Genomic DNA, 24,485 nt, shown 5'->3' on the forward strand with positions numbered 1-24,485 from the left:
AACGCAGTGGCCAAAAAAGCTGATCTGTTCACGCTGCCATGGGTTCAAATCCCGCTTGCAGTCTTAAAGTGTTTTATTTATGTATTTGTTTATTACCTGCCCCCTGCAGCACCACCACAGCAGGGACTCAACAGCAGATGAACAAGGAAATACACACTAATGACTTTCCCCGAAAGAGGACATTTTTATAGTAATTTGAAGACATGCCATCTTTAGCCAAGACCATTCTCTGTTCCAAAACATTTCCTTTTCTTTTTTGTAAACACACATCATTCACACGTCAAATAAAGAACTGCCTTGCAAAAGCCATCAAAAAGCTATGATGGGTTTAGTGCTCATCAATGGGCTCCAGAATTTTATGGAGATGAGAGGGACTCAACATAAAGATGTAAAGGAACAGAAAAATGAACAAACAGAAGCTCAGGCTGTAGGTGAAGAAGGTTACCCCTTAAATGCTTCCTTTTCAGCACCCACTGAATGAGTTGGCAGTGAGGAACATGGCCAGCAATTTTCAAAAATGGCAGTGCAATCTTTTTAAGGAGGAAACCCACCCACAGGGACGCTATGGCCACATTTTCCACTTCTAGCTGCAGATTTGAACAAAATGCTCATTTCAGAGACACTATTCAAATAGTTTACCCTGAATTTAGATATCATATAGGGGAGTTGACATCTTGCAAGAATTATTTGCAGCAACAATTTCTCCACAAGTCAAAAGTAATTTGCAAAAAATGCTAAAACTAGGCCACTGCAAAAAAATTAAGTGGCAGTGGTGTGTTGGGTTTAATGGCACATAAGCAGCTTAAGACTGGTTTGGAAAGATCTGACTGTTGTGTTGGCAGACTACTACCTTTAAAACTGTTACAGTTTGTTTATGACATTCACTTAGTTTACAGTACATCATGGCAAATCCTAGCCATCCCTGGTCAGGCCATACATTGTGCGATGCATCGCAATTAGAAATGTGCGTGACTGCTCTCAACCTTGGAGTGCTCAGAAGGTATTAGAAGCACAGAAGTGTGGGAACTGAACGATTTGGCAACTATTAGTGTACACTTTTAATCCTCACTAGCACTGCAGCTCTCACCTGCCATAGACCCTGCAGTGTTACCAACAACCAAAAAACAAGTGACTGCTGCAGAACCACTACTATGTAAGCTACACTGCACAAGCACTTCCTCAACTGCCAATCCATACAAACAGCAAACAATGGAGGCCATTGTGTGGCTGCCATGGGGATGATGCCACCCACATCGCCAGCCTGCAGTGCTTCGCGCACGGAGCCATCACAGCAGAGCACTGCTGCGTTGACAGTGGATAGAGAACACTGTGCCAAGGGGAAAGTATGTTCGGAACACAGGCGAGTTCGTCTCTTGTGACTAAAGCTGAATACAGAGAAAATAAAGCTGCTCACTAAATGCTTTCATTTTCCTCCCTGACAGCAATAACATGCACTTGACCCACTGCATTCAAGTGAGAACACTGCTACTTTTCACACAGGTGACAAGAAAACGAAGGTGCTATGGCGCACTACAAATTTGCTACTGCCATCAAACTGTCACGATGCCAGTCACTCACCGCTGCTACGTGCTTTGCTCTGACAACAGTTCCTGTCTTCAGGCACTTTTCCAATGTAGCTGCAAAACTGGCTTCAGCCTCAAGTGCATCTAACTGCTCTTCCAGGTAGCCTTCTCCACAAGCAGGAATAGTGTCACATTTCCGTTCCCCTCCGACAATGTAATACATGGCACAACGTAAATCTGATTTCATAATTTGATTTAAAAAAAAAAAAACCAGTACTGGCTGAGAAAAATACGCTCGCTTGTCTAGCGGCACTAGTAACAATACAAAATGTCACACAGTTTGACACAGAAACATAGCACCATTTTTGAGCTGTGGAAAAAGAGGTCTGAAATATGCGTACAGGTTGCGCGTGCAAGGTGCAACCGGGTGCAACAAAGGAGCCGGTTCACCTCCGGTTTGACGCAAGATCTCTCAATGGCACGTAACAGACTCGCCCAGCCGCGTTTCACAACTGGCGAAGCTTCGGTAGCGTCTTCTCAGTGCGCGAGTTTGGTTGCGTTAGGGCGACTGCCGCAGTGCAAATAGAACACAGGCGAGAGCGCGAGCTTCATTCTAAGCCATTGACTCGCGCAGAATAAGCTACACCCCATAACATACTCGTTTCAAGCGTAAGAAGACAAATGATTGCAACTTGCGCGTCAAACGAAACCTTCAAGGCCGAAGGGCGAAAAATGTCCAAGATGAAAACATACACGCATCTGCGTTTCCCGGCGAAGCGAGCCGCTCGTCGCATCAATGTCGTCGCCATCGGCAGCTGTTTCCAGGAGGCACGGGCGCCGGACGTTAGAGGAAAGATGCCCCTACAGAGAGTGTTCACTTTCTAGGCCGCTACACACCAGGAAGTACTTCGGACTGCTGCGACCGCTGCCGCCGCTTTGCTGCTGCCGCCGCGATCAGCTGCACATGCTCTGACGCGCCGGCGAAAGTAGCGAAAGGAAACATGCGCAGTTGACCGGTTGACGTACCTTTAACTTCCGGTTCCGGTAATTACACTAATAGAGTGAATATGACACCAATTCTTCCTGCCTCCATGACCTCGAAGCACAATAAACAAGGGCGACGTCTATGAAACGAAAAAAAAAAAAAATCTAACAAGCGAGAAATAGAACGCACAAGTAAGCGTACAACGCTACAGTGCACTGTAACAACGCTTACTCGTTAATGGCCATCTCCGTTATTTTGAATAGTTTCAGTATGGGTATTAGTTAGTATGGGCACGCCCACAACGTACTTTTCAGCATGAAGTTCGCGAAATGTTACACAACTGACAGTTATCCTTGATGCTTGTTGACAAAAGCATTGCGTAGCAAAAGGATACCTTCATGCATTGTTTTTCCTATACGTTCTCGCGCGCTTTTTCAAACGCGTTAAAGGCTGGTTCAATGCAGGTGTTTGAGCGGCGCCGCGCAGCGATAATTTTTAACTTGTTGAAACCACGCCGCTCATTGCAGCGACGGCTCAAAATATGTTTTTCCGCCGAGGCGGCAGGATTCGCTAGCATTTTCGCTTGTATCTCTTTTTGGGGCTAGTCGGTGCATACTTGAATTAGAGAAAAAATAGCGGCAAGCCATGCACAACACAAGAAAGGAACGAGGACGAGACACAAGCGCTAGAAATCTTTAATTTCGCTTGCATGTTGAAGAGGTTTTAGGAGCTCGATTAATTGCCTCAGACTATTTTAACAGATGCCGACGAAGCGGTTTTTCCCGACAAAGGACGGTTCCCGTTCTAGCCAAAGGCGTCGGCCGATTCTCAGGCGTGACGATGCAAGGAGTGGCCGGGAGGGCACTATCCCCGACCCGTGTCCCCGACTATGGAAGTAGGGAACTATCACCTTTCCTCGACCACTCCCTACATAGTCACGCTAGATGATGGAATCAACCGATGTATGTCATTGGCTGGAAGGGGTTCCTTTGACGGAGTAAAGACGCTTAATTAATCCGCGTGAACGTTTAGTGCCTCGATGCGTGCGCTCCCGCGCCACCCACTAATTTGTCCTTCCCCCTTTTTTTTTTTCGACAAGTGTGGCTTAACGCGTTTAGCATAGTTTCGTGGAGGGTTCCGCCGCTCTTTAGCAAAAAAAAAAAATATGGCTGAGGCTTAACTTGGTTAAGCCTGGAGAATGCGAAGCATCACCGTGTCGCGTAATGGACAACTTGCAGAATAACGAGCGCCCTCTACAATTTTCCAACCAAGAACCCTCGTACGCAGACGGCAATCTCTCATTCTTCTTCGAAAAGAGAGAGGAGAGCCGTCCCTTTATCTCTATGGGAGGGAAATTGTTGAAAGGACACAATAGAGCCGAGACGCGAAGGACAGGTGCGGGTCGAGACAGGCAGTCGTCAAGGGAATGCATCATTGTAACCTTTGCACAGCTTTCCTTTACACTCTACCTCGAAAGCTGGCAATGTCTGGCGGGGCTTCAGGTTCACGCAGATTTGTGGGGCGCCCCGCACACCTTTTCGAAGAAGGACACAGTGCAGGGCTGCTGACTCATCTCCCCTCGCGGTTAAACCCTTCATGCAGCATTGCAGGAAGCGAAAACGTGTCTGTGAACGAGGGTTCTTGGTTGGAAAACATCTTCCTGTTAGTCAGCTTTCCCGCAGTTTTGCAAGTTGTCCATTTGGAGGCGCACAACCACAGCGACGGCGCGAGGTGGGCCCCCGTTACTCCACTGTCGTGACGTCATCGTGTCACGTGGTATGACGTCATGTATCACGTGATTTGGAGGCGCACAACCACAGCGACGGCGCGAGGTGGGCCCCCGTTTCTCCACTGTCGTGAAGTCATCGTGTCACGTGATGTGACGTCATGTATCACGTGATTTGGAGGCGCACAGCGACGGCGCGAGGTGGGCCCCCGTTTCTCTACTGTCGTGACGTCATCGTGTCACGTGGTGTGACGTCATGTATCACGTGATTTGGAGGCGCATAACCACGGTGAAGGGCTGAAGTGGTAGCTAAAGTAGTATGCTTCGCATAAAAATCCTACCTCTCGTGGTCGATAGCAAACGTAAGCATATGAAATCCCAGGGACAACACCAGGTCCCAGGGATATTCGAATCATAGCCAAATATCCTAACACCTTTGAGTGCGAGGGTTTTCCGTGGTCCTTGTATTAAATATCCTGATACGTTATCCGGTGGATGTCCCGTTCGGATGATAATACAGACACTGATTTGATACGGATTCTTTCTGTAGAGATGTACTGACACATTTTTCCGTAGATATCCCATTCCGGTGCTATTACGGACATTTACTTGAATCATGTCTCATTTACGTTTGCACAATGTTCGCGACAAAGATGGCAAAGTAGACGCTTATGTTTTTTTTTAATAGAATAAATTTTCAACATGGACAACTCATTTTCATATCTTGTTTGTGTCATCACAGATAATTGAATGGAATAATGTTGCTTAACGTGCAAGAACCACTGACTCCAAAAGAATGCTAGATTTGGAGCATATAAGCTTGTGGAAATTCTTCGTTCGGTGGATATAGGCTCAATATGTCTGCATGACTTCTGATTCGTAGAGTTCCTTACAGCCTGATCTGTTTTTCGCATAGGCTTGTTGTTAGACATGTTTGCCGTGGCAGCATCTGACGCTGTGAATATGTTACCCGTTAAAATATCAGCACTGGGCCAAACAACTACACCGTTGTAATCAGCTGTAGTAATTTCTTCACGAATAAATCGCAGAAAATGTAAATTAGGCTTGCGAATATTTTTCAGCTTGGCCGAGCAAGTTTTTTTCTCTTGCGCCCAGAGAAATATAAATCCTTGCGGACTTCCTACGGACCTCCCTTGACTGCTATGAGCTCCTGCTGATTTTTTATTCCCCACGTCTCAAAGGCCTCTTGGAGCGGAGCGGTTTTCTGCTCGGAGGGGCCCTGTAACACCTTGGGGACCGCCTGAGTGTCCTCCCTCTCGGAGGACAACACCTCAATTTTTATCTTTTCCGCACTTCGCACCCAGGCCGCGGCCTGGTTAGGACACCTCGACACGGACCCTATCGTTGACAACCCGGACGACACGGTCATGTCAGATGGACATCGTCTACCTGACCATGGTCCTGCTTCAGGTGGTGAACCCCGTTCTCTTTCGGGCTCAGATATGAACCCCTTAACCGGCGTCCCGGGCCTTTCCTCGCCACCTGCCGCTGTCCCAAAGACCCCGGCCCCCGACAACCTAGAGCTGGGCACGGATACGTCCCTCTTAGCGGCGCACGAGGAACTGCTGTCCATCATTAACGACGGAAAAAATAAGATCACAGCAGGGGTTCGGGCCACCCTTGTGTCCCTGGTCTCTGCCAGGAATGCTAATGCGCAGCACTTCTTTGCCTGCGCTATCCGTGACAGAGAGGGCGTCCGCGCTTTGCGGGACCAAGTTATCGCCAGGGATTGTGAGCTGAAGGTCCTGAGGGCACGGAGTGCCGAAGTGTCCGTCAGGGCTTCCGAGGCCGAGGCGGAACTTCGCCTTCTGCCTGCCGGACCGAACGTTCTTTGCGGCGGCTCTGCGCGGCGGTGCCGGCCCTCTTCCACCTGATGACGGTGCGGCAGGGCAGTTTTTCTTATTTCTTTTTTAAGCCCAAACTAATATCTGTCGGCGTTGATTGGGGGGAAATCTGACTGTGCGGCCTGCTCGTGCCCCCCCCCCCCCCCCACCCCCCCGCCACCGGATACGGGCCGGTGTAGTTTCGGCTACTATGCTTTGTTCCGGTGCAACGCCAGCAGTGGGGATGGGACGGCCGGGACCCATCCTCTGGGGATGCAAAACCCCATGGGAGTGGCAGCGACTCCCAGGCGACTGTGAGGGCCAGTCGCGCGCGTGAGGTCCGATGCCTGAACGGAGGCAGGCCTGCGTTTGTACTCAGGTTGGACCCACGAAATCCGGCCCGGAAGGCTCTGAGGACACGGCGCCTCGGGGAAGCGGCCTAACGGCCGGCCGCAGGCTTAACGGCCTTGCGGGACGCCGGGGGATGGGGGCCTAGTACGACCTCGTAAGAGTCTGTCAAAAACCGCCGATGTTGTGGAGTACCGGTGGAGTAGGCCCGGGCCATTTCACCCTAAGCCACGTTTTTGGTTAGTGGCCCGGTCGCCCGGCCTTGAACACTCTCTCCTCAGTAGGAGAAGAGCAAGCTTGGGGGAGGAAATAAGTGCATGGTTGGATAAAGGGAAGCACTGATGGGTCCCCGCGGAGGTGTTAAGTCATGACGCTGAGAGCCGGGGGGCCGTTAGGCCGAAGACCTAAGCCTCTACTGGCCGGACCACATCACACATACTTCCGGTGTCTGAAAAACCGCGAAAAGCACTCGACGGCGAGTAGCCGGCAGGTTGGAAAAGCTTCCTAGTGTCGTGGAGGAGGTAGCTACTGACCCCGTGTTAGGTTTTCCTGTCTCCGACGGTCGGAGCCCGTTGCGTATGGTGGGTGGTCGGGCATCCCGTGAGTGGGGCAATGAATGTCGATGGGCTATCTTTTCGGGCCCCAAATTCAACACGAGCGGAGGAAGTCGCAATAGCTCTCGCTGCAGCCGATCCAAAATCGAAAACGGTTATCACAGACTCTCGTCGGGCCTGTGAACATTATCTTGCAGGCGAAATATCACCTCTTGCCTCGCAAATTCTAAGACGCGCTCTCGCCGATCCAACTCGCACAAAAGTGATCTGGGCTCCTGGCCACCAGGGTCTACGAGGCAATGAGGCCGCTGATGCGGCCGCCCGAGCGCTCACACACCGGGCTCCTCATCCTAGCTCTCATGGCTCAGAAGCTCATAAACCGCTTCTGCGGTTCCGCGAAATCCTAATTTATTATTGCGACAGCCACCGTCTCTACCCGGCACCTGCCAAGGGGTTGAGTAAGGCGGAGGAGCGAACTCTGCGGCGCCTGCAGACAGGAACCCTTCTCTGTCCTGCAATAGTAAAACACTTCGATCCGAACACAGATGGGCGCTGCCCGCACTGTGGAGAGATCTGCGATATCTTTCACATGGTGTGGGCATGTACTCAGAATCCTCACCTTCCCCCCTCCCCCACCCCCACCCGAGAGGCATGGGAGACTGCCCTCCTCAACTGCTCCACATTGGAGTCCCAAAGGGCTCTGGTCAAGCGGGCGCGAGACGGGGCCTCGTCATGCGGTGTCCCGGACTAAGGATACCGACCATGCAGCAGGGTTTTTTTTTTTTTTTAACCCTCAAGCTCTCTTTGATTAAAGTTTTTCACCACCACCACCACCATTGGGCAATCTCGATGCTCTCCCTGCCCTGGCCAGGCAGGCCAGCAATGGAGTCGAGACAATCGAATGATCTGAACAAAAACCTCGCTGTCCCCATTCCCAACCTTTGTCCCAACCCATTCCCTACAACCACTTTTCCCATCCATCTGCTCTTCCCTTCCGCTACTTCCCAGGGGAGATCAGGGGAGCCTCCCCGGGCCTGCTCCCCCGGCTGTGGGTCGCTATAGTAGATTTTCCCTTTTCATTTACTTTTCCACCTACGGGTGGTGAAATTACAATTTGCCTACGGGCCTATTTTATTTTTGAATTGGGTTAAGCCTGTTGTACGTATAGTGGTGCAGGCAGGGGCATACTATTTTTATTTTCTTTTCGGTTGCCCCAACCTATTCTTTGTCGTCGTTGATTCAGGCGCCGCGACACAGGTACAGTCGCGATCATTTTGAAGGTGATCGCGCGAGCATCGACCGGCGGGCCTTTCAAGCTGCATAGCGGCCGATATCGGAACTGCGACGATTAAGATTGCGTTACCTTCTTTCCCTCTTAGGCTCTTCCGGGCTACAACCGTCACCCCTATGACTACCTCGCCACCTTTTTTCTGTGTTTGTTCGCTTTCATAGAAATCATGTGTCCGCGTCGTTGCCTCATATCGTGGCCGATAATGAATGAGTTTGAAGGTTATCTCACGAATGGCGACGAATCTTTAAGACAGCGTCTTCGCGTGGCACATTTTTACCACACCGTCGATCTAACAGTATACGCAGGATTACGACACGTGCGTATCAGTCTGCTGACGCGTAAAAGAAACAACGAAATTTGCGGCTTCCTAGAAGGGAGTGACAGCAGCTCAAGGAACAGCGAAAAAAGAGAGGGAAGCTACTTCGATGTTCCCCTCGCCACGGAAGGTGATGACGTAATGTAGCGCTGCTCCTTGCCTCGGTCGCCGCTCGAGCGATCACCTTCATATTGATCGCCACTGTACACCCGAGCTCGGGGACTCTCCTCTGGCCGAGGAGCCTCATCAAATGCTTTTAACGTCTGTTGGAGCTTCCGACAACGTGGGTCGCGAAGTTCCTACCCTCATCAAGTCAGCCATCGATCTAGAGTCTGAGGGAATAGGAGCCGCCACACTCCGACCCACCCGTCGCGCCCTGGTGGTTACATCCCGGTACCCTGGGAACCTCGAGCGCCTGCAGGCTGCCATCACCCGTATCGCGGCCACCCGGGCTTCCATAAATGTCCGTATGCCTCAGCGACGCAATCCCCACATCCGCCTGTCCGGGGTTGACCCTGATATCCGTCCTGAGGATCTCGTGACTGCCCCCAACCGGCAGAATCCGGCACTCCCTCTCGACCCGCAGAAGTGTAAGCACAGATTGTCCTTTACACAGCGCTCTGGACAGCGTCTTCACGTCCTAGAGGTCGACCCTCCCGCTTTTTTACGACTTCGCGACGCCCGTCGCGTCACCGTGGGCTGGACGTCCGTTGAGGTCCAGGACCTCCACGTCCCGCTGTGCACGTTCTGTGTCCAATACGGCCACGCTCTTAAGGCGTGCCCTCATGCAACGGACCCCTCTAAGGCCTGCTCCACACGATGCGCTGGATCGCACCCTCTCGCACAGTGCGCCCGCCCTATACAGGACCCTAACGCCAAGTGCACACCGTGCGACGCGGCTGGCCGCCCCTCTAACCATCAAGCTGGGCGTGCCTCCTGCTCAATTTTGCAGGAGCGTGCTGCTCGAGTCCGTGCCAGGACCGCTTATGACCAAGGGCGTCCGCAGAATTTTTTGCAGGGGGGGGCCCTATTGGTTGTTGGCGCCGGAGGGGGGGGGGGGTATGTTCGTAGCAAAAAGGCACTATTTGCGGAGTAAATTTATTTATTTATATACAAATAAAATAAATAAGTAAAATACACGCATGAAAGAAAAATTACAAACAGCAAATTAAAGCGAGGCTAGGAGAGATACATTGGAGTTTATCAACGAATAAACAATTAAAATTAATAAAAATGCAAAAAGATACTATCACTTCGTGGAGAAGAGTGCTCAGTCTTGCTGCATACGGGTTCTCGACACACCCGGATTGATGACCAGCACACAGCACAATATGTTCACAAACACGCAACGACAGTCACTCAGTCAGTCTTCCTTGAACAGAAACTGTAGACGCCTCGGATTTTTCTGGGCGAATTGCGTGATGACACTGGTGATAAATTCATTTCTGTGCTTCATTACACGCTCTCGGTGCACACTCATCATACAAAGGCCGTCCAGTCTGTCGTTTGTCATCGTTGAGCGTAGCCACGTTTTCACTCTCCTCATTGTACTGAAGGAGCGTTCGACCGTACAGGTAGTAACTGGCAAAGCCAGAGCCACCTCAATGGCTTTTGCAACACCAGGGAAGAATGTCTTGGCCTGATGTAGAAGCTCGCAGTAAGTTATTTCTGATGGGTCCCCAGTTTTGTTGCACCACATCTCGTACCAAGAGATGGCCTCTTCCTTGAAGTTGTCGATGCCGTAAAAGCACTGGAGTTCTTCGGCGAGAACAGCGAACTCAACACGGCTCAAGTGCTTCATTTTTGATGGATGCAGCTGGAGAAGTTTGAAGCTCCTCTCATTGCTTTCAAAAAAGCGCCGAGCTAAAGAAGCAGTGAGGGAGTCCAAGTACGGCACATATATTGCCACACGGTAGTATTCCTCTGGCGACTGAATCCCGTAGTTGTCTCGGTGGGCCTGACGAGAGACTTGTCTTGGTACAGATATCACCACATTTAAGTGATTGGCTGCCTCCCTTGCTGCATTCATGATGTTAGAGAACTCCTCTACAGCGTTTGTCCGGTGGCCGCGAAAAATACGTTGTAGCTCAGTGATGTGGCCATGCACAGAATGGAAGTCCATGGATACACCTTGCAGAATGTTCGTAGCTGGTTCGAGCCGAGCGCTGTACTTCGCTACAATATGCAAGCAGACGATGAAAGATGAGCTTGTTGTTGCGCAGTAGAGGATGTGAGCTCGTTGTCTAGTTGCAGCGTTCGAGCATGATTCCGTGGACGCGAGCTGCTCGAGTGCTTCGACTATGGCCACGTAATGCTGAGAGAAGATCCTAATAGACTTGTACTTTGCAGACCATCTTGTCTCACACAATCATCGGAATGTTGGGCACCAATTTTCTCCGGAGCACGCTCTCGCGGAAGAAGTTTATGGTTTGTTTGATTATCCCAATTGTGTTTCGAATTTCAGAGACGTCGTTCAAATCGTTGATGACGAGATTTAGTTTGTGACTTGCACAGTGGAAAAATAGTGCCTTCGGGAACTGTTTTTGTATAATTTTGTTCACTCCAGCTTCTTTTCCAGCCATTGTAGAGCATCCATCGTACCCCTGTCCAACGAGGTTCGAAAGAATCAGTCCGACATTCGTCAAAAGCTTCAAGATTGCCGCGGCGATGCAAGCGGAGTTTAATTGCTCCAGCTCTACAAATCCCAAAAACTGCTCTCGAACGCACACTTCGACTTCCGCCTTGTCAATAAAGCGAACGCCTATAGACATCTGCTCTTTTCCTGAAATATCTGCAGTTTCGTCAGCAAGAACGGAAAAAGAAAACGCTTTGTTAGTTTCGGTAACTATCTGCTCTCTCAGGATGTCGCCACAGATTGTGATGATCTCGTTCTGGACGCGGACAGAAGTGTACTTGGCATTGCCAGCAGAAGAAGCGAAGTGCTCCTGAAGTAGAGTATCTCCAGCTTCTACACGAAAGTCAAGCAGATCATTGAAGACTCCACTATCGGACTGCTTGCCGCGAATCGGCAAGTCATGCGTCGCGCAAAAGACAATGGTGGAAACTATTGGAAATAGTTTCTCACGGTTCCTTTCAACTTGCGCGTGCAGTGCTCTGTTCAGCTGCTGTACAACGGGTAGCTGCTTGCCTTTCATCACATCCATAAAGTTCTGTGAGGCCGTCATTGCCTCCTGGTGCCATTGGGATTTTACGTGATCCCTGCACGCCTCGTGCATTTTTCTGTAGTTACTGAAAGCGCGCACGATAAAACTACCTTGAGTACCCCGGTGAACACGCGGAGGAAAAATGACGCAAAAACGACAAAAGGCGCCTTTCGCTGTCGCTGAGTACGCAAGCCAGGGGGCGTAATCTCCCAGCCACTGATGTCGAAAAGGCCTCTTTCCAGGTGTTACATCCTTCTTAAAATCATATGTGACATTTGGCGACCATGGCTTAGTAAGAAGACGTAACTTCAAAAAGTCCGGTATGCCAGTGAGTTTAGCTTTGCCTAGAAACTCTCCTAAGTCATATTCTTGAGGCAAGTTATTTGTTTTCTTGATGTTGTCTCCGGACTTCGATCCCAAGCAAGGAGAAAGGGAATCGTTTCGGCTTACTGCGTGACCGGAGCTCGCTGGTGGAGTTCCTTCCATGGAGACGACGACGCCGGCTACTGTCCGGTGATGAAAGGTTGCATCGCTCTGGTCAAATCCGGACTTGAATCCCAAGAAAGGAGAAATGGAATCATCTCGGCCTGCTGCATCACCTGAACTCACTGTTGACAGAGTCCCTTCCATGGAGTCGACGACATCAGCTACTGCCCGGTGATAAAAGCTTGCATCACTCTGTTCAAATGCTACACCGTTGTCACATGTCACACCAGAATCTGCAGGGGCGCATTTGGATAATGCTTCGTCAGACAACCGCTGACGCTTGAAGAAGCGTCGAATATCCATCATTCGGGACCGCGCGAGACAAAGCTGGCTATGGAGTTCCTCGGGGTTGGTAGTGTTAAAAATATATACACATTGATTGGAAAAACGGTTGAATGCGTACGTTGAAAACAAAAAATGACAATGTATGCAGCGAAAACTTATTTACAAGATAAATGCACGCTCGCAGCGTCATACACCTCGCTCCATCTTGCTCGCGCAACCGCACAGTCGAGTATTTGCACACACACTACTCGCCGCTCGTCGTTTTCTCGTCCGCTGTCTTGGTTGTTCTCAGCTTCGTTGACAACCGGCCACTAAAAACACCGAAGCACAAACAAAGAGGCGCGCACTGTTGTGCTCGGAGATCGGGACCAGGGTCTTCACCGCATTAGGACGAAGCAGCCAGACTACGGAGGGAAGCCTTCGGGAGGAATAGCAAAGCTGGAAGGTTTATTTTACATTTTGTACAGTAGCACGGAGACCAAAGTCAGAAAATGAGGGAGGATGATCTGGCACCCCACAGATTGCTGCTTAAATGCAGTTCAGATTCCCCAGGTACCCAGGTAGGGAATCTGATCTCGGGTTGAGCGTCCAATGGGCTGCTAGCGTCTTCTTTGGCTCCGCCCTCCCCACGTGACGGCGCACACCGCACAGACACACACATACACGGGCAAGGAGGAACTTGGCGTCTCTGAGTCGCGAACTGTTTTCCCAGGCCCAAAGGTCGTTTGCTGCTGAGTGACGATCCTGATCGATGGGGACGCGAGCGCTGACCGCTCACACCGGTGACCTCTTCAGTTCGGTGGAAGGGACAAATCAGCCGTGTCGCCCCTCGGCTTTGTCTGCTGCCCAGGGCGCACGCGGGTAATGAGTTAGCGGCGCCGCCGCCCCGCCGTCGTCGCCATTGGGTCTCGTCGGTCAGTCCACGGGCAGTCCGGGAGAAGCACCGCGCTCAGCCTTCCCGGCGAAGGGATTAGACGTCTTTGTGTACGCCGACGCCGTCGCCAGTAGCTGCCCCACGCAGTGTCTCTTTTGTCTCCCCCGGACAGCAGCGCTTTCCGTCGCAGTAGCCTGATGACGCCGGTCTGGCTCGCCTGTTTCCGCTGCCAGTCCCCAGGAACGCAGTCCGGCACCAGAGCCGCATTCAGCATCGCCGGCGAAGGGGATTAGAGTCTTTGTCCCCGCAAACGCCGAGCCAGAAGCCGCCTCCAGGCCAGCTTTTCCTTGCGTCTTCTCCGAGAAACAGCAGCGCTTTTGGCCGCATACCTGATGACGCCTGACTGTCTCGCCGTTCTCCGCTGGCTGGGCCTCCGATCATTACAGCACACGCAAGGAACGCCGCGCGACTTCCGAGGGGAAGGGACACTCGCCACTCCGGTCGGAAAATTTGTTTTGTGTGTTTTTATGAGGTTCAGAGCCCCAAAACGACTCAGGCTATGAGGGACGGACGGTCTCTTTACCATGCACTGACATCGCACAGTACATGGGCGCTGTTGGGATTTGAGGCCCAGCCAGAGGTGACAGGCGAGCCAGGCAGGCGCCATCGGGCTGCCTTGACCAAAGGCGCTGGTTTCCGGAGAAGACGCAAGGAACGCTGGTGTGGGGGCGCCTCTGGAGACTGCGTCGCCGTGAACAAAAGCAGCTAATCCCCTTTGCCGAAAATTCTGAAAGCGGCGCTTGTACCGAACTGCGCTCTCCCGTGGATCGGAGGAGACAGCGAGCGGCGGCGGCGCCAACTCATCGCCCGCTTGGTGGTAGTGGTTTATTTAAAAAATAAAAAGTGAAGCAAAAGAGTGTTGCCGGCCGCGGCAATTGCTATCTAATATCTTAAGCACCCGAGCTGCAGCCGGCGGAAACGAAAGGGAAAGGGAGAGGATAGTGAGGAGAAGTATAGAGGGGAGCGACAGCAAGAAAGGACAGGTCATCGCCCGCTTGCCCCTGAGCAGTCCGACAAAGCGGGGATGGACACGGCTGATTTGTCCCTCCCTCCTGAAGAATTCATCGGTGGCCGGGGTGTGCACTGTCTGCCTCCGTGTCGCTATCTCTCTAGAGATCAAAGAAACAGGCACACATCTCAAGACGGCTCGAAACACATGCTCGCCGGTGCCGCTGTATGTCTGCAACGACGCGTCCCCGGACGCGGCACTTTGCCGATGTGACCCAAAGCGTGGAAGCAGGGCCGCTTTTACTCTTTTGGCTGAGCGCACCGCCGCCCCTGACGTGCGGCCATCACTCACGGTTCGAGTGAGTGATTTTCCAGGGGGGTGCAGCCGCCCCCCCTTGCCCCCCCCTCCGGACGCCCATGCTTATGACCCTTAGGGCAGCTTTGCTTAGGGCCGCGATCGCCCAGCGTACCTCTCCCGCGAACCGCCAGGTTGCGACTCTGATTGTACTTACGGCCTTCTCCACTAATTTTTCATTCGTATTCTTCTTTTCTTGCTGCCCTTCCCAATCGAAAAAAACCATTGGGTTCCAATTGGAAATTACCAACTGGAACCAATTGGATATTTCCAAATGTGTTTCCACACCATTGGGGAATACCAATTGGAAAATGCGATTTGGACCACTTCAATTGGCCGACACCAAATGGTCAGTTCCAATCGGGCAGGCACCAAGTGGTTTACCCCCAATGGAAAGGCCTCATTCGGCCTGATCCTGTAGACCTTTCTCGGCCTACGTCATCAGCGCACGTGTTTTGGTTAAAACCAACGAGTAAATTCATTTCACACTCAGTTGCAGTCTGATTCGAATGGTGTAGAACCAAGTGGATTTTCTCACAGGAGTTTAGGAGATGCTGTGCGTTTATCGCTAACATTTTTACATGGGAACTGAAGTTGTGATAATTCCAAGCGTTTAGGGAAGTGAAGACAGACAAGCCTGCAATAGGAACACAAACACAGTCAACATATATACACAGAGCATACTTTTGCTCCAACTTATATACCTCATTCATGAGGCACTGCTGCTGGAGCCAGTGGCACTTGTCTGTTGAGCAAAGTTATTTCACTGATTCATGCCGGTAGTGATAGTTCAAATGATTAAATTAATGCAGTAGATAAAGCAGCTCATACCTTTTAACTAAGGCCTCATTACTTCCCAGTCTTCTGGTCATAGAGAGCAATATTGTGGTCCAAATCAAGGCAATCATTGGCTTCCAACTGGTTTTTTCCCAATTGGAAAATTTCCAGTCGTGCATCTTTAACAAACTGGGGCATCGAGTTGGACCTTCCTACTGGCTCACTTGCAATATGCTATAGACTGCTCATTTGGAGCAAGGCTAGCGGACCTGGCTAGTTGACAAGCCACTTGGTAATAGAGGAACCAACTCTGCCTTTACACAATTTGACCATTAGTTTGGAACACAGCTAGGGGAGTAATCGGACAGTACAACCGACAATGATGAAGCCAATGGGGTCCCGGGAACTAGTTGGATAATTCAGTTGAAATGGCAGAGCGAACTGAACCCCAATTGGAAGCTGAGAGACCAAATCGGACTGGTCAGTTGGAATGAGGAAAACCAATTTGACTCCCCAATGGGATTCCCGAGTCTAGTCGGAAGTTCAGAAACCAGTTGGACTCCCCAATTGGATTTCCGAGTCAAATTGGAAGTTCAGAAACCAATTGGACTCCCCAATTAGATTCCCGAGTCCAAATGGAAGTTCAGAAACCAATTGGATTCCCCAATTGGTTTTCCTGAGTCCAATTATGTCCATTTGGCTTTCAATTGTATCCATTTGGATCCAATTGCGTCAAGTTGGGTCCAATTGGAAATCTCAATTGGACCCAATGGTTTTTTTCGCTTTATCACTTGCCTCCGTAGCCGGACCTCGGCCCTCCTGCTTCCACCGCCGCCACAATCTATTAATCTATTAAGCAGCTGCCGCCCATATCTGATCCTTTTCTACTCCAGTTATATCCGTTCCTACGCCTCTTTATATCGCAATGGCTAGTTTTAGTTTTCTGCAGATCAACCTTGACCATACCCGGCCTGCGACGGCTGCCCTCTCGAGTCATTTCCTCTCTTCTCCGTGTTCTCTGGCTGCGGTGGCGGACCCTTACCTGGTCGGTGGTGGGGTTGCCGGTCTTCCCAGTGGGGTTGCCGTCTTCTCTGCGCAATCACACCGACGCTCGCTGGTCCTTGCGCGGGATCCTCCGTTTGAGGTGTTCCCTATTTACGCTTCCACATTCGTTGTGGCGGTGCTCTGCACCCCCCAGTCTGCTTCCTTCCTCTTTGTCTCTGTTTACTCCCCACCGCGCGCCCTATTTGACTCTTCGTTAGACGAATTGGACGAATGGTCATCCTGGCCGGTGACTTCAACGCCAAGCATGAATTGTGGGACCCCGCACCCTCCGACTCGCGTGGTTCCAAACTCGTCCACTTCGCCCTGGCTCAACAACTGACCGTTTTAAATAATCCTAATTCCGCCCTTACATACGAGAACTTGCGCGGAGTCGTGGATTGATATCACGCTCGCTTCTCCGTCCCTGCTCAGCTCCGGATACACATGAACCGTCTCGGACGCCGAATCTCTGTCCGAGCATTCTTATATTGAGGTGTCGATTGGTCCTCTTTCTCCGAAGCAGCACAGCCTAACGGCTGCATCCCGGTCTGGTCTGCCCCAGTGCCTCGCAAGGGACACATGGTTTCCCCGGGTTGCTAGCGCCGATCTGCGCTCCTCCGACGCACTGGAGACCGTTGTCAACCGGTTCTACGACCGAGTTTCCACACTGATTGAGCGCCACAGGCGTACGGATGGGAGTGCTCAGGCACCGAAGCCATGGGGTCCCCTGAGCTTGCCATCGAGCGGCGCCGTGTTCGAGCTTTGCGCCGGCGCTTCCAGCGTTGCTCAGAACCATCGTTGCGCCCCGTCTATCGCACCGCGTTTCAGGCGGCACTTGCCTGTTACCGTCGCAACACCAGGGAGGTGAAGGACTCGGTGTTGCGCCAGGCCTGTCACGATGCGACTCGGAAAAACATTTTCGGCGCACCCTTTCAGAAGGCGTTCGCGAAACTGCGCGTCCCTGTATTCTTACCACCTCTGGACACAGGAGGCGGCGTTTTGACGAATTCTGTCGTCGAGTCGGCGGCACTTTTGACCCGGACGCAGGTCGCGTTTGATAATTCTTTGATAGATTCACCATTACACGCGTCTATCCGTGCATTCGTCGAGTAGCCTTACCATCCTTCCGTACCGCCGGACATCCCGTTCTCGCATAACGAGCTTCAGTTCCTCGTGAACGCACTCGGTACTGGCACGGCTCCCGGCATGGATGGGTTGACTGCGCCCTTGGTTATGGGCCTCTGGCGTGCCCACCCGTCCTTCTTCCTCTTCCTTTTCAACGGTGCCCTTCGTCTCGGCCACTATCCCTCCGCGTGGCGCAGGGGGCGGATCATCTTCCTTCCAAAGCCAAGCCGTCCCGCTTCCCTCCCTACTTCCTACCAGCCAATGGTGATGAACTCAGTCCTCGGCAAACTATTAGAACGCCTACTTCACGGCCGTCTTTACTATTTCTTGCACGCCAGGGTCCATCTCCACCCCAACCAGTTTGGGTTTACCCATTCGCGCAGCGCAGTGCAAGCCCTGGCCTCATTGCGAACGGCTCTCGAAAATTTCCGCATATCTCGCACGCTCGTAGTTCTTTGCTATAACACATGTTTTAGGCTGAAAACTGTAAACAAATCTAAAACGTTACGCAAGCCTTGGATGACAGATGAATGCTTTAAAATGATTAAGAGAAAGGAACAACTATACGCAAAGTTCGTGAAGACAAGGAGCTTAGATGACCTCTCAGCTTTCAAAAAATACAGAAATTCTGTCACAACCACTTTGCGTAAAACAAAAAATGCGTATTTTGAAAACTTATTTAACAATTCAACTAGTCAGACTGATGTTCTATGGCGCGAACTTAACAAAATATTGAATACTGGCACACGCAACAATCAAGTACTTCAACTAACAGTAAATGCTAAAACACTAGAAGGGAAGGACCTAGCGGACGAGTTTAACAAATACTTTACAAATCTTTCCTCGGGAACACTTATACAAGACAGCGCTGAAATTAAAAAATATTTAGGTGCACCCAATCCTAAATCTGCCTTTTTTGAACCGACTACTGATGAAGAAATTTACTCTACTTTTATGTCCTTAAAGAATAGTAAATTGTAAAAGTAAAGGCGCCAAAAAGCACACACACACACAAGACAAGAGAACGGGACAGAGCGCTCTGTCCCGTTCTCTTGTCTTGTGTGTGTGTGTGGTTTTTTGGCGCCTTTACTTTTACAATGAATTACCAACTAGCCCCAGCAAGAAGTTCTCTTAAGAATAGTAAAGCCCGGGACATTGATGATCTTGAAATTAAACCCGTTAAATACGTCTTAGACCTGCTGACTCCAGCTCTTCGTCACATTTACAATACGTGTTTACATACTGGTACCTTTCCAGATATCACGGCACGCTCTATTAACCGCCCCACTACGAACGTCCTCCCGGCTTAGTCACGGTAGCCCGATAGCACGCATCAGTGGCCACACGTCTGCTTACAACAACTCATTTTTCCCCAACGCAATAGCACTATGGAATTCACTGCCTAACGACATCGCTGCATGCACTGATCACAAAACATTCCGCGAGAAAATAAAAATTCACCTCACATAGATCTTGATCACTTCTGCGCTCTTTGTAGCGAGTATTGCTTCATATATCTTTAATGAATGATGTATCACCTGCTGGGAAATCCTGATGTGACTAGAACCCCTTTTATGTTTGTTTGTATGTTTGTTCTTTTTATTGTTATGCATGTTCCCATCATCGCCGTTGTAAACCAATATGCCCCCCCCCCCCCCCCTTATGTAATGCCTTCGGGCCTTTAAGGGAACAATAAAAGAAATTATGCAGTGTGCAAGAGTAGGAGTGATATATAATTCAGGCGATCAAAATAACTTTTCAAATTATCGACCGATCTCAGTGTTACCCGTTTTTTCCAAAGGTCTAGAAAAAATAATATGCAAGCGAATCACCAGTTTCTGTGATAAGCACAAGCTTTTATCTCCACAGCAATTCGGGTTGCGTCGAGGTATGTCCACTGAATTAGCTTTGTTGACGCAGAAGGAATTAATACTTAGAGGGTTTGAAAATAACAAAATGACCCTAGGTATTCTAATCGATTTCTCGAAAGCATTCGACAGAGTTGACCACAAAATTTTATCTACAAAGTTAGAGCATTATGGGTTTCAAGGAGTTTCTGGTAACCTTCTCAAGTCATATTTAAACCACCGTAAACAATGCGTCGTGATTAACAAAGCTCACTCTTCCCTATTAAATGTCACTTCAGGTGTGCAGCAAGGCAGTATACTCGGACCGGTTTCATTGAATATTTACATAAATGATATAGTAAACACCAGCACACTTGCATCTTACATCATTTATGCAGACGACACAAGCATTTTTTTCCAGACAGCCAGTATTGAAGAACTCACTGATTTCGCAAATGTTACACTTGAAAAATTCTCTCAATAGACTCAAATAAATAGTTTACAAATTAACGTTGCTAAAACAAGAGCCATATTATTTACTCCTGTACAGAAGGTTATTAGTCGGGATATCGACTTAAAACTCGGTTCCGAACAACTATAAGTCGTTAAAGAAATAAAAACATTGGGTGTGACGTTCAATCAACATCTAAACTGGAATGCCCACGTGGAACGCGTGGCGGGAAACCTGGCAAGAGCTTGTGGCGTACTGTGTAAGTTTAGAACGATGCTTCCGACTAAAATTAAGTTAATCCTTTATAATTCAATTTTCGCTCCCCATATTAACTACTGCAGTCTTGTATGGACGGACACAACTCAATCCAACCTTACCAAATTGATGCTATTACAAAAGAAAGCAATTCGTCATGTAGCAAATGCCTCATATGACGCCCATACAAGATAACTTTTTGCTTCGTTTAATGTACTTCCCATACACCACATACATAAACTTACCCCCGAATGCAGAAATCTAACTTCACTCAACACAGTGTTCAAACTAACAACGAAGCTTTCCTCAACTTATGTAATTTACATCGACCTTTAGAAGTGCCCTACATATTCAGAAACAGAGAATACTGGTCTATACCCTCTTCCCGCACTAATCAGGGTCGGCACATGCTGCAGTACCACGTGCCTACATATTTGAATTTCCTACAAAGTAAATATATAGATATACATAACCTTAGCAAATACAAGTGGCAGAAATACCTTATTCTTGAAGACATATGAGTTTAATTATGTTTTTCCGACACAAACTGCTTTTGTACTGCGGATGTATTGTATCTTTTTATCATCGTTGTAACGACGAAGTTCCGTTCAAGCGAAGACGACGACGAACTTCTGACCGTTGTGTTGAGCGGCATTGCCATCGCTTTGGGTGGGTGCTCGTGGTGCTCGACCTCTGTGTCTACGAGGTCTGTGTCTCTGTGTCTACCGCCGGCGCACAGTACTCTAACCATCCCAGTACCCATCTTACATTTGGTGGAGTCGCGGGGTAGAAATCTCCATCATGGAGCTGCGTAACCGCACTCTTCGCACGCTTGAAATGCCAGAAGACGCCCAAACCCAATCTGTGCAAACGGGACCAGCTCTCATCTGCGCCGGCTCCCTTCGCCAGCGAGATCCGGCAATCTTCAGCGGAGCCGATGAGAATGACGTGGAAGACTGGCTCGCGTCATATGAACGGGTGAGCCTATACAATAGATGGGACGACGATACGAAGCTGAACAACGTAATTTTTTATCTAACGGGGGTCGCTAACCTCTGGTATCGGAACCATGAGGGAGACATCCGAACATGGGCGGCCTTCAAAACGAAGCTTGCCGGAGTCTTTGGTCGCCTCACTGTCCGGAAACTTCGGGCTGAACAGCGTTTGCGTGAACGCTCGCAGCACGTCGGCGAAAGCTTCACCAGCTATATAGAAGAAGTCATTGACTTATGCAAACGTGTCAATGCGAACATGTCCGAAGCCGACAAGATAAAACACATCTTGAAAGGTATCGACGATGATGCCTTTCAGATGCTATTCGCCCGCGACTTGCGCACCGTTAAGGATGTGTTCACACTCTGTCAGAGCTTCGAGGAGCTGCGCAAACAGCGGTTACTGACTCGGCAACACCAAGCCCAGGTTGAATCGCTTTCTGGACTGGCGCCTGCAGCTGACAACACCTCTATGCTGCAGCAAATCAAAGATTTCGTCCGTGAAGAGGTAGCTCGGCAACTTTCTCTTCTGCCTAGCCCTCAACAGGCGCCGCCTTATTTGGCCCCGGCTCTTCGACAGGCCATACAACACCAGGTTACTGAGGCGCTTCCATCCTTCCATCCTCCGCCACCTGTCGCCGCACCCTTGATTTACGCCGATGCTGCTCCAAGGTCTGTCACCAGTCCCATGCCTTGCGCCGACGTCGCCCCAAGACCTGTAGCCGGTCCTCGGACTTACGCCGACGTTCTAGTACAGCCCCCGCCGTCGTCCTATCCTACAATGTACGTGCCTGTGCAAGCGTCTTCACCTTCCCTGCGACCAGCTCGAAGAGCAAGCAATCCGTGGCGCACGAGTGGCAACCGTCCTGTATGCTACACTTGCGGAGTGCCTGGCCACGTCGCGCGCTACTGCCGTCGCCATCTCCAAGCGCCAGCACCACGCGCGCAATCTTCGGGGTACTGGCCGCCAACTAGTCAATATTCTGAGGCTGTCGACCAAACGCCAAGTCGTACTTTCTCCCCTAATCGTTCAGCCCTCTCCAGCCGCCGCTCCCCTTCGCCACGACGCCGCTCTATCTCCCCCATGCGACGTCGCCCTAATTCTCCTCAGCAGGAAAACTAGGCGCCGCAGTTCCGGAGGCAAGAACTGCGCCCACGTCGAAATTTCGAAAACCTCATCGATCACCTGCGAATCTTATTGATGTTTTTGTTGAGGGCGTGTCTGCGATGGCTCTGATAGACACCGGTGCAGCGATTTCGGTAATGGACGAAAAGTTATGTACTTCTTTAAAGAAAGTTAAGACGCCAGTTTCGGGACTAACGCTGCGCACGGCTAGCGCACAGCCGATTACGCCGTTAGCAGCATGCACCGCTCGAGTTCGAATCCAGGACACACTATACTACATCGAGTTCGTCGTGCTGCCTTCTTGCTCACATTCTTTAATTTTAGGGTGGGATTTCCTGTCGCGTCACGAAGCTGTCATCGACTGCGCTCGCGCAGAAGTTGGGTTCTCCGCTTTGCCTAATGTCTCGCCAGACGCTGCTCCTTCTGTTCCCTGCGCTAAAGCCGTCGTCACCGAAGACATCGTCCTTCCTCCCAGCTCCACTGCGCTTGTAAGCATCTCTTGTGACTCTGTTTGTGATGACGTTGTTCTCTTCACGCCGGCCTGCACTTTCCTGCGCCGCAAGTCCCTCCCGCTGCCCTACGCTGTGCTCACTATTTCTGCTGGCCTCTCCGTGCTATGGGTCTCTAACCCGTTTTCCTTCCCTACTGCTTTGCGCCATGACGAATGTCTCGGCAGTGTACAATCTATTGCGTCCATTCTCACCTGTGAGGACCCCGCCGATTCGCCTCATCTAGCCATGACTGCGCTCAGCCCTCCATCTTCTGCGCCTGATTCCTCCGCTACAGACCTCTTCCTTCGCTCTATCGCCACCGATCTTCCTTCCCCGCAACGGACGCAGCTTCTTAACCTCCTTCACCAGTTCCGCTCCTCCTTCGACTGTCATCGGAGTTCCTTGGGCCAAACTTCAACGGTCACCCATCGTATCGACACCGGCAACCACGCACCAGTGCGGCAGCGCCCCTATCGTGTATCTGCCACCGAACGCCATGCTATCGAAGAGCAAGTTGATAAAATGCTCCAAGACGGCGTGATCCAGCCCTCCAGTAGCCCTTGGGCTTCGCCTGTTGTGCTGGTCAAGAAGAAAGACGGCTCCATCCGATTTTGTGTCGACTACCGCCGCCTTAATAAGATTACGCGGAAGGATGTCTACCCTCTTCCGCGCATCGATGACGCTTTGGACTGTTTGCAAGGGGCCGAACTATTTTCTTCCCTCGATCTTCGTTCCGGATATTGGCAGGTCCCCATGGAAGCGGCCGATCGCCCCAAAACAGCTTTTGTAACCCCCGACGGCTTACACGAATTTACAGTTATGCCATTCGGCCTTTGTAATGCGCCTGCAACATTTGAGAGGATGATGGACACCATTTTGCGGGGATTAAAATGGAAGGTATGCCTCTGCTACCTCGACGACATCGTCGTCTTTTCTGCGGATTTTGACACCCACCTCCATCGCCTGAGGCACGTCTTGAACTGTCTTTCTGACGCCGGTTTGCAGCTAAACTTGAAGAAATGCCGTTTTGCCGCTCGTAAACTCACTATCTTAGGGCACGTTGTCTCCACGGAAGGCGTTTCTCCAGACCCAGCCAAACTTCGTGCGGTCGCTGCTTTTCCCAAGCCTACATCTGTCAAAGAACTGCGCAGCTTCCTTGGCCTGTGTTCCTACTTTCGTCGGTTTATTCGAAACTTTGCATCGATTGCTGCCCCTTTAACACAACTCGTGTCCAGCAGCTCCGACTTTTCACAGTGGTCACCCGCATGCGACAACGCGTTTTATACCTTACGCCGCATCCTCAACGCACCACCTATCCTGCGCCATTTCGACCCGACGGCCCCTACAGAGGTCCACACCGACGCCAGTGGTGTTGGTCTCGGGGCTGTACTCGCGCAGCGCAAACCTGGCTTTGCTGAGTACGTTGTCGCCTATGCAAGCCGCACCCTGACGAAGGCAGAGTCCAATTACTCAGTAACGGAAAAAGAGTGTTTGGCTATCGTTTGGGCTCTTACCAAATTCCGCCCTTATGTCTATGGTCGTCCCTTTGACGTCGTGACGGACCACCATGGGCTTTGCTGGTTATCCTCACTGAAAGACCCCTCCGGCCGCCTCGCAA

The 24,485-nt window shown here is 50.7% G+C and overlaps 1 protein-coding gene across 2 annotated transcripts in view; it reads right to left on the reverse strand.

Annotated features, from left to right (window-relative positions):
* Positions 1 to 2,550, reverse strand: part of LOC149344743 (very long-chain specific acyl-CoA dehydrogenase, mitochondrial-like) — a 73,585-nt gene extending 71,035 nt beyond the window's left edge. Inside the window, exon 1 of one of the 2 annotated variants that reach the window (XM_089546353.1) lies at positions 2,277 to 2,550. In XM_089546353.1, coding sequence (XP_089402479.1) covers positions 2,277 to 2,332 — 56 coding nt within the window. In that variant the 5' untranslated portion in view covers positions 2,333 to 2,550. The remainder of the gene's footprint in view (positions 1 to 2,276) is intronic. The other variant, XM_089546352.1, reaches the window with a different exon arrangement.
* Between the last annotated feature and the right edge of the window lie 21,935 nt (positions 2,551 to 24,485).

The sequence above is a fragment of the Amblyomma mixtum genome, chromosome 5 (genome assembly GCF_055824585.1).
Source record: "Amblyomma mixtum isolate Tamu chromosome 5, ASM5582458v1, whole genome shotgun sequence".
In the NCBI taxonomy this organism is placed as follows: Eukaryota; Metazoa; Arthropoda; class Arachnida; order Ixodida; family Ixodidae; genus Amblyomma; species Amblyomma mixtum.